The 11,094-nt window shown below is 46.5% G+C and overlaps 1 protein-coding gene across 4 annotated transcripts in view; it reads right to left on the bottom strand.

Moving 5' to 3' along the window:
- Positions 1 to 170: 170 nt before the first annotated feature.
- LOC143295104 (ubiquitin-protein ligase E3C-like) overlaps positions 171 to 11,094 on the bottom strand; it is a 41,996-nt gene continuing 31,072 nt past the window's right edge. The window contains exons 20-25 of one of the 4 annotated variants that reach the window (XR_013056989.1): positions 10,551 to 10,641; positions 9,766 to 9,864; positions 8,930 to 9,086; positions 7,920 to 8,050; positions 3,341 to 6,039; positions 171 to 3,274 (exon numbers count right to left, since the gene is read on the bottom strand). Coding sequence is in view for 1 of the 4 variants with exons in the window: in XM_076606667.1 (XP_076462782.1) it covers positions 5,872 to 6,039; positions 7,920 to 8,050; positions 8,930 to 9,086; positions 9,766 to 9,864; positions 10,551 to 10,641 (646 nt within the window). In the remaining 3 variants the exon portion in view is untranslated. Of the gene's footprint in view, positions 6,040 to 7,919; positions 8,051 to 8,929; positions 9,087 to 9,765; positions 9,865 to 10,550; positions 10,642 to 11,094 lie in introns of all 4 variants that reach the window. The other 3 variants (XR_013056988.1, XR_013056987.1, XM_076606667.1) reach the window with 3 other exon arrangements.

The following is an 11,094-nucleotide window of genomic DNA, read 5'->3' as shown; positions in this document are numbered from 1 at the left end:
ATTCCTGTCCTGTGCAAACTACTATCCGCCTATGCAGAGAAAACGAAAGCAACTACGCAACTGTCATCATCATCATCACAACTGCTCGGCTGTCACTGAAGAGGTCCAGAGGACAAAAACATCACACACACACACACACACAGAAACACTGCCACCCATCTCTGTCAGTATTTATAACAAATTTATTTCAGTTCAGTCAAGTTTGTGACAATTTACATCTGTGATCTTTAATCTTCCAACCTCGTTCCCTTCCCCATTAAAGGAAGAGAGAGATGGAAGGGGAGAGAGAGAGAGTCATAATAAAATCAGATACACGCAAGAACCAGACGCATGAGCAAAAAGTACATGCATGCACTAGCGAACCAACAACAACAAAGCAACAGCAACAAAAACAAATAAATAAAACCAGCACAGTACACCCCAGTTCAAACTGGACACCATCAAAGGGAAGGTGGTGGAGTGGGAGTTGTGAACCAATAGTTGGGACACAATGTCAGTCTGCCATTCATAGTGAACCTCCATGCAGTTTGCATTCTCTCGTTTCCCCAGCTCCTGTTTTCCTTCAGTTTCAGTTCCAAGGACAAGTCAAAGCATGCAGACTGGTCCATATATATATATATATAAACTACACCACATCTCATGATGTTCTGCTATGTAGAAAAAAAAGCCCCCCCCCAAAAAAGCAAAAAAAAGCCTGATCTACACATAAACCCTGCACACTCGTCAGGCCTAGTGAGCCTACTCTAGTTTTGCGTAAAACATTAAAAAAAGAAAAAGAAAAAAAAAAAGCAAAACCATACACCACCATCACTTACACCATTCCTGTCACTGAACCCATTTTCTTCGTTCACTGGTTCTTACCAGTTAAAAGGTTAAAGGTCTTTAACCCAGTGAATTCATTTTCATTGTTTAGCCATCGACACAGAATCAGGAAGGTGGGGGCCCAGTCCTCTTCTTTCTGCCATTTTAATCTTCTCCAACCCATGCACACTTGGATGGTGTAAGGAAAATGAGTGAAACGCCTTTCCCAAAGGCAAAACACCATGCTGAAACAGGTCTTCGAACCCGATCACTGGATGCTAAGTCCATCACCAAACCAGTTCTGCCATGGGGCCCTTTTTTTTTTTTTTTTTTTTTTTTTAAACCAATAGTGTGTACCAAAATTGAAGGTAAAACAAAATACAATTTATGACAATGAAGAGATAACAGAAAACACAACATATAAGTTCCGATGTGAAGTCAGTGATAAGCATTATAAAGAGAAAGAGAGAGAAAAAAATGCAGATATCAATAACCCTTAAAAAAAAAAAGAAAAAAAGGTGTAACTGCAGACACAACATACACACACCAATGCAATGTCAGATATCAATCCTTTAGCAGGGCAGAAAAAGATGTTCCAAAAGGTATTAAAAAGAAAAAGAATGAAGGGTGAAACTGGGGTACAAAAAAAAAAAAAAAAAAAAAAAAAAAAAATCCAGCATAGTGACCATCAGTAAGTGATCCAGGGAACTGAACTATCAGCAGAACAGAAACGTTTCCCTTTTGGTAAGCTCTACCTTATGGGAACAAGGGAAATACACAAGTGCTGATCCATGTGCTAAACTGGAGCAAGATTTATTAAAAGCTAAAAGATTTGCTGCATGGTCCAGTGCAGACAGAGTCAAACCTGTGTGTCAGTAGATAAAAACAACTGAAAATTACAGACACACAAAAAGCAAAAACACCACCACCACCATCATAACTCAAACTCACTCTCTGGTATAAGCCCAACATGTTCATAATTGTAATGATCAACGACTTAGGTAGATCTACGATTCAAAACAATCTGCTTTATCCTTTGCACAAGGACACTAACAGTGGCTCATTCATAAGCAACTAATCATATCACAGTTGTCCATCGGGAACCAAGACGATGTCTGGTGCTATAATCGGTGGACACCCACATGGCTTTGTAGCCCAAACTCCAAAGCACACATGTGGTTGAAGGTGGGACATGGAGCACCAGCAGACATGGCAGGGGCATACACAGCTCTGTGTCGCCCATCTCCAGCAGCTGCAAGGCGCTGGCGGCGGTCTCCTAAGAATATCTTTGTGTCCAGCGACTTCTATCAGCAGCAGTATCAAATTGCCATGGCTGCAGGTTTGCCCATTTGAGGCTGGTACACAATGTGTACCAGAAATGAAAGATGATGTGCCTGAACTCTATTAAGTACAGGAACAGAAAAAAACCCAGACAACAACAACAACAAAATCAACAACGATACAAAGACAATAGAACCTGCACAGTGTGTTGCAGTGCTTCACACAAGTCAACAAGATGGTGCTGACAACCAGAGAGAATTCAGGTTTTGCTGCAAACCAGCACAGAATGCAAGTGCCCTTTCTTTTGTTTTGATGTCTTTTCACTGGTAAGTGATATTAGATGGGTGGAAGGGGGTGTGGGGAGTAGTAAATGTGTGTGCACAGTGGGGTTTGGGGGGTGGAGAGTGGGGTGATGGGAAGAGGTGGTGGGATGATTGATAGAGAACTAGTTATGAACGAGAAAGAACAAATGGAAAATGCTAAATGTCTTAACAAGATAATGAAAATGCCCTTGTTGCTTGGTAATGTGCTTCCCATTCTTCTTCTTCTCACTGACTCAAAGTTAATTCACTGCAAGGTGAACCAGACATGTTCTTCCCACAGGGCCACTGCCCCTCCCTCACGGACAGTCTGGTCTTCCAGAGGTGGCCGCAGGACAAACACAGAATGACAGTGTGTGGTAAAGGTGTATGTGGTGGAGTGTTGGCCTAGCGGTAATGTGTCATGCCTAGGAAGTCAGAGAATCTGAGCACACTGGTTTGAGTAACATAGTTGCCAGTAATTGCTCCCCCCCCCGCAAACCCCCTGACCACCTCCACTAGACCTGAAGTGGTGGTCTGGACGCTAGTCATTCAGATAAGATGATATACTGAAGTCCTGTGTGCAACATGCACCTAGCCCACATAAAAGAACCCATGGCAGCGAAAGGGTTGTCCCTGGCAAAATTCTGTAGAAAAATCCACATCAATAGGAAAACAAATGAAAAAATTGCAGGCAGAAAAAAATTCTAAAAAATGGGAGGCGCTTTCAGTGTAGCGACTTGCTCTCCCTTGGGAGAGCAGGCCAAATTTTACACAGAAAAATCTGTTGTGACGAAAAGAGTAGTACAATACAACACCTGCGCTGACAGCTGGTCCTTCCACAGGTGGGCACAGGACAGACACAGCGTGACAGTGTGTGGTCAAGGTGGTACCTGCCCTAACAGTCTGGCCCTTCCACAGGACAGACACAGCATGACAGTGTGTGGTCAAGGTGGTACCTGCCCTAACAGTCTGGCCCTTCCACAGGACAGACACAGCGTGACTGTGTGGTCAAGGTGGTACCTGCCCTGACAGCTGGTCCTTCCACAGCGTGACAGTGTGTGGTCAAGGTGGTACCTGCCCTAACAGTCTGGCCCTTCCACAGGTGGGCACAGGGCAGACACAGCATGACAGTGTGTGGTCAAGGTGGTACCTGCCCTAACAGTCTGGCCCTTCCACAAGTGGGCACAGGGCAGACACAGCATGACAGTGTGTGGTCAAGGTGGTACCTGCCCTAACAGTCTGGCCCTTCCACAGGTGGGCACAGGGCAGACACAGCATGACAGTGTGTGGTCAAGGTGGTACCTGCCCTAACAGTCTGGCCCTTCCACAGGTGGGCACAGGGCAGACACAGCATGACAGTGTGTGGTCAAGGTGGTACCTGCCCTGACAGTCTGGTCCTTCCACAGGGCAGACACAGCATGACAGTGTGTGGTCAAGGTGGTACCTGCCCTGACAGTCTGGTCCTTCCACAGGGCAGACATAGCATGACAGTGTGTGGTCAAGGTGGTACCTGCCCTGACAGTCTGGTCCTTCAAGGTGGTACCTGCCCTAACAGTCTGGCCCTTCCACAGGACAGACACAGCGTGACTGTGTGGTCAAGGTGGTACCTGCCCTAACAGTCTGGCCCTTCCACAGGTGGGCACAGGGCAGACAGCATGACAGTGTGTGGTCAAGGTGGTACCTGCCCTAACAGTCTGGTCCTTCCACAGGACAGACACAAAATGACAGTGTGTGGTCAAGGTGGTACCTGCCCTAACAGTCTGGTCCTTCCACAGGACAGACACAGCGTGACTGTGTGGTCAAGGTGGTACCTGCCCTAACAGTCTGGCCCTTCCACAAGTGGGCACAGGGCAGACACAGCATGACAGTGTGTGGTCAAGGTGGTACCTGCCCTAACAGTCTGGCCCTTCCACAGGTGGGCACAGGGCAGACACAGCATGACAGTGTGTGGTCAAGGTGGTACCTGCCCTAACAGTCTGGTCCTTCCACAGGTGGGCACAGGGCAGACAGCATGACAGTGTGTGGTCAAGGTGGTACCTGCCCTAACAGTCTGGTCCTTCCACAGGACAGACACAAAATGACAGTGTGTGGTCAAGGTGGTACCTGCCCTAACAGTCTGGTCCTTCCACAGGACAGACACAGCGTGACTGTGTGGTCAAGGTGGTACCTGCCCTAACAGTCTGGTCCTTCCACAGGACAGACACAGCATGACAGTGTGGGGGTCAATGTGTTAGCTGCTCTGACAGGTCTGTCTCTGAAGACACATGGCAAGAATGGACACATCCATCTATCAGCCAGATTCCAAACATAGGGACGGGATGGAGAATAAGAAGAAATTACACAGACATATAACCACTGTTCCACACAGTGACAAACCACAATCAGTGGCTTTTAATAAAGTTTTATCTGTGTCAACTTTCTTCTGACACACACACACAAACTGAGAAAAGCATACGCCCAGCCACAAAGGAAAGGGGATCATAGTGAAAACCCGTCATACATCCAATCATGCACAGTGGTAAATTTATTACATGTGTAACCACAACCCCCCCACCCCCCAACAGTTGGAAAGTGGAAGCATTCCAGTTGGGCAGTATGCAAAGTCCAAATGCAGCGAGAGTTTAACTCTGTGCACCCCCTCATGCCATGGATAGAGAGATGTGTGCACCTCGGAAGTCTCAGAAGGAACGCATTGCAAAATGTCTTGTTCTAAAGTTTACACACACACACAAAAAAGGCCAAAGACCAAGAAAACCAGCTGATACATTTTTGTCTGTCACCACCCTGAAACTCCCTCCCTCTCCGCCCACTACTGACCAGCCTTCCAACTCAGCTGTGTGCTAACCATCCTACATCCTCTGAACTGCTGGTGAGAACCATGCTTGACAATGCTTCACTTCCGTAACAGATTAATAAACTGGGAAGGGCAGGAGAAGGGATGGAGGTGGTACTGCTGTTGAAACATGAAGGAGTGTATTTCCATCTGGTGCTGTGCAATGCCATGGTCAAGTCAGAGAGGGACGGGCTCTGCCAGACTCCATTTGTGCCCAAGACACAGCACATGAAGGAAAAGATTATCACAGAGGCCACACCATCTTCTGGTTACTATCTCTTGACAGTTACTGACAGGAGTTTTTCACTCCCCCTCCTGATGGCCAACACACTAGCAGTGCATATGCATGCATCATCATCATTATGACACTGCTGCAATGAACTATACCCAATCATACATTAACACACCATTACCCTTTCACATACACACACACTGCAACACCAAACAAATGCATGCACTGCTATGTCCATACACACACTGCTACCTATCCACATACACTGTTTACACCACACACACGCACACACTGCAATGTTCACACATATTGCTACACCACACACACACACATTCATCCATCCTCTCTCCCTCTTCCTGATGGCAGCTATGTATATCCCCAAACAATGCAAGGGGCAGCAGACAAACAGAGGGGCAGGGGGCCTAGCTCAGCTCAAAGCCGGCGCCAGACTCGATGGCGTACAGCAGCTTGGTGCGCAGCGTCTTCTCATCCTTGAACTCCGGCAGCTTCAGCAGGTTCATGCAGGTGCTGGCTGTGGGCAGGCGGTCGTCAGGCCCCCCATGGTGGATACAGAATGCTGGGTACAGGTCCTGTCCACACACACACACAACACATCATGCTGTCATCACACCGCTCAGTCAGGACAGGCTGTGCTATGTCAATGGAGTTAACGTATCGTCAGGGGTCGTCTTCAAGAGACCATTGTGCTTGCAGGTGAATGTGTTCCTGGCAGTCTGCCTGAGTCAAGGTAAACTGCCTGAGGGTAACCAATATACAGTATTCAGGAAGACAAGGGCCTACCTGCGGGTCTACAAACCCGAAGGCAATTTACCCTTACTACCTGCCATAGCGACTACCCACTGCAGATAGCACTCCCTCAACAATGCTCTGAACTGTGGTGTGGTGGGAAGTAAAACATACGTAGAAGGGAATCATCAGGATTAAAATTTTTTAAAATTTTTTTTATAGACGATGGGTTAGCTGCCAGCAGGCACCCCGCGTCTTGAATATGAAGATAACTTTGCCTTGACGGCAAACTGTAATGAGCTAAGACATCATAGGGATTAGGTGTTATGTCACTGGGGTTATTGATGCCATTGGATTTATGATGTCACAGGTATTAACAATGTCACTGAAGTTATTACATGACAATGTCATCAAAGTTATGTCACTGGAATTTAGTGATGTCGTTGGAGTTATGTCATTGGAGTTAGTGATGACATTAGAGTTATGATGTTAGAAGTGTTGATGATGTTGTTGGAGTTATGAAGTTTGTGATGTCATCAGCTGACACAAAGGTTACTGACATCACTGGAGTTGTGATGTCACTGGGGGTCAGTGATGGGTCAGTGGTGTTATTAGATATGATGTAACAAGGATCAGTAGTATCATCAAAGTAAGTGATGTCATAGCAGTTAGTGAAAAAATGCATTATTGATGCCACAGATCTAGTGATGATATATGCCGTGGTTCATACCTTGACAGCTACTTTGTCAAAAGGGTCAATGATTTCATCACAGTTGTGATGTCAAGGGTAAGTGATGAAACTGAAGTCATGGTGTCATAGTGATTGGAAATGTCACTGGGGTTATGTCAACGATCTTAGTGATATCACTGTTATGTTAGGGATTAGTGACATCATTGGAGTTATGACGTCACAGAGATTACCGGTAGTTATATCATCAGAGTTGGTTAAAATGTCCATTCTTATCTCAAATGCATAACAGCACCATCAAAAATAAAACAAACAAACAACAACAACAACAAAGTATAACACTGACAAAACAAAGAGAACTAGTGTCACAAAACAAAGCTAAATATATATGTTGTATGCAGCCATACAGAACTGAATACACATTTGTTTCATGGGACGCACTTGTATATAGGATAGTCAGTCCTGTCCAACTATGACCATAAGAACTGCAGAGGAGGCAATTGCATTCCTGACTATCTGGGCTAGAATTTTTTTGAAAGTGGAGAGCATCTTGTTCAAGTTAACCCCCACTCACTCAGCCAGAAAGATTTAGGACAGGCAGCACTGGGATGGTCCCCAAAGGCCAACTAGCCCCCAGGGCTGCAGCACTAAGAGTCAGTGTAATTTTGCCTCCCAGTTTGACAGTCACAGTCCTTCACAAAAGACTAAGCTGTAAATTAATTCCCACTGCAGTGGAGAAACAATTTATCATACAGCTCTTACTTTGCTGTTGACAATCGGTGCCCACCATATGAAGATTCTGAACAACAAAGTATTATATGGAATAAATTGCTTAAACATTTTGTGAGCTAAATAATACTATATGCAATATATTGCTTAAAATATTTTGCGAGCTAAGTAACCTATTAAAAAGACAAAGAGACAGAGAGAGCGAAAGAAACATAGACAATGACACATTCAGAGAAAGACAAGACAGCGTTTCATATACACACACAAGAAGAAAGGGAGAGCAGGAGGGAAAGAAGAGTTAGTTACCCTGAAGCCCAGCAGGGGGGGTCGGGAGCAGCTGGTGACAAACTTGAGCAGCTGACTTTTCTGTGTGTCCGTGAACTGAGACACCACCTCCCAGAACATCACAATCACCGCATGCGAGTCTGTGTAACCACCTGTCAACACATCATTGCGCATCACAATCACCGCATGGGAGTCTGTGTGACCACGTGTCAACACATCATTGCACATCACAATCACTGCATAGAGTCTGTGTAACCAACTGTCCACACATCATCGCACATCACAATCACCACATAGGAGTCTGTGTAGCCACCTGTCAACACATTGCACATCACAATCACCACATGGGAGTCTGTGTAACCACCTGTCAACACATTGCACATCACAATCACCACATGGGAGTCTGTGTAGCCACCTGTCAACACATCATCGCACATCACAATCACCACATGGGAGTCTGTGTAGCCACCTGTCAACACATCATCGCACATCACAATCACCACATGGGAGTCTGTGTAGCCACCTGTCAACACATCATTGCACATCACAATCACCACGCTGGTGACCCCCTAACAAAACATAATTACCACATGGTTGACTCTCTAACAAATCACAATCACCACATGGGAGACCACCCAACATAATCATCACATGGGTGACCCCAAAACAAATCACAATCATCAAATGAGTGACCCTCTAACAAAAAATCATCACACGAGTGTCTCCCTAACACATCATGATCACCGCACGGGTGTCTGATTAGCCACTTGACAACACATCATCACACTTCCCTGTAAACACAGTATGCTGCTTTGTGTGAATCAGTACGCTGTGTTTTGTGGTGGAAAGCAAAGCCGTCTAGTCACAGGAATCTGCCCTGTAGGAGTCCATCTAGACTGATGGGAGTGGTGTGTATGTGCCTGCCTGCCACAGCCACGTCTCATCAGCTATCAACAACCACCCTCCCTCTTCTTGCCCTTGCCCCCCCCCCCCCCCCCCTCCCTCTCCCAAGCCCGGACAGGGGTGTGTACCTGAGTAGTTGGCGTGTCGTTTGAGGTCGTTGATGTCGATGGGGATGGCGGCACCTGAGATGAGGACCTGCAGTTCGTGGCTGCCAAACATCTGCAGCCAGTCCAGCTTGATCACATCCGCCAGCCCCTCACGGAAACTGTTGCAGTGCTGCCGGATCTGAACACATACACACACACACACAGTCACACACACAGTCCCTGTTTTCTACCACACAGCAACACACCGGAAATGACATGTTCCCCCTCCCACAATCCCCCCCCCCCCACACAAATGTTTAGTTCAACATTCTGTATTGCGACCCAATAGTGCACACTCCGGCAGGGGTCTGATTCCTGTCCTGTGCAAAGATGCCACTACGCCCAAATTGAGAAACTGAAAGTATCTGCGGCAAGTAGGTCCCCTTGAGTATAATCATTACCTCCCTATTGTTCACATAAGCAGCGTTCTCTTTTCAAGCAGACGTCTACCATTCCAGCAACCTGTGCAGCAAATGGCTACATTAAAAACTTATTTATCTTTTTTTTTTTCTTTTGCATTTTGGGTGATCAGCACTGAAATGGTCATTTTGTGCTCGGCTGGGCTATGAGCTACAAGATTTAATTTGATCTTTGCATTTCATCTCTTGTCATTTGATTGTTCTAACTTTTATCCTAACATGTTATCTTCAAACAGTTCAGCAGAGAGGTTTGTAATGAAAAAAAGGGGTCCCGAAACACTGCTCTAACAGAGGCTGTGCCAGGATCTCACTGCCCTTGCTGCCCCTTCCCCCCACCCACTCCTCTCCACAACCCCCCCCCCCCCCCCCCCCCCTGGACATCCTGTGGACGTGGTCTACCTGTTTGTTGAGGAAGTAGTCAGCCATCAGGTGGATGTACTCGATGCGGTTGTCCTTGGTCACAGCTATCTGGTGACCTCCAGGCTTCAGATCTACCATCTGTGCACAGGTCATTTATAAATTCACATGAATAAGAAGTATGTAATTGAGGGCAATGAAAAACTTTCCGCTTTACTGACCATCAACTACACTTCATTACATGGCATAATTAATTAGGCATATCTGCAATTATTTCATTGCAAAACAAAACAACAAAAAACCTTTAGTTTCTACTGCAGAATCTGACCAATGATCCCACTTATCGTTTAACCATCACACTGTGTGCACTCCCCATTTGGTATTAAAAAAGCAACAAACATCCAGGATACAACAAACCACACAATGTCTTCAAAAAAAAACAGTGAGATGTGGTCAGGCTGAGAGCCACTGGAGGGTTGTGGTGATGGTCTCCACTCTGGGGGAGGCGTTCACTCAGTCTGGCTCCACGACAAAGTGGTTATTGTCGCCAGTAGTACGTGATGTTCTATGCATGTTTAATCAGAACAGGCACTACTTGATACAATGAAAGTGATTCAGGCAGCAGTGCAGGGTTTCCTTTGGTGTGTGGCCTGGTGACCTAACATCAATGGTTCCCTGTGGACTGCCAACGCTGGGTAACTGCGACCAATGAACCCAGGTGTGGCTGTGTATGGGGGACTTGGAATGAGCGGTGTGGGAGTAATGCCACTCAAAATGGTGCAATGATGGGGCAGCAAAAAGACAAAAAGAAAATAACAGCCACTGACCTTGGTGGCTCCATAGTCATCAGTAACCACAGTGAAGTCCAGGCCCAGGTCAGACACGTCCCCTTCATAGTTCTTCAGGAAAAGCAGGTTCCTGCACCAACACACACACACACACACACACACCCATCAGGAATATATCAAACAGACTTGCACCATGGTGTGACCAACCATATCCAGGACACGACTGTTTCATGACAGGTCCAATGACCCCTATCCCGCCACTGACCAGCACAGACCAACCCACCCCACCACAGACCAACCCACCCCACCACAGACCAACACACACCACCACAGACCAACCCACCCCACCACAGACCAACCCACCCCACCACAGAACAACCCACCCCACCACCACAGACCAACCCATCCCACCACAGACCAACATACACCACCATAGACCAACATACACCACTACACACCAAAATACACCACCACAGACCAACATACACCACCACAGACCAACATACACCACCATAGACCAACATACACCACTACACACCAAAATACACCACCACAGACCAACACACACCACCACAGACCAACA

This window comes from Babylonia areolata, chromosome 20 (genome assembly GCF_041734735.1).
Source record: "Babylonia areolata isolate BAREFJ2019XMU chromosome 20, ASM4173473v1, whole genome shotgun sequence".
Classification (NCBI taxonomy): domain Eukaryota; kingdom Metazoa; phylum Mollusca; class Gastropoda; order Neogastropoda; family Buccinidae; genus Babylonia; species Babylonia areolata.
The sequence above is the reverse complement of the archived record's forward strand: the minus strand, read 5'-3'. Positions and strand labels throughout refer to the sequence as shown.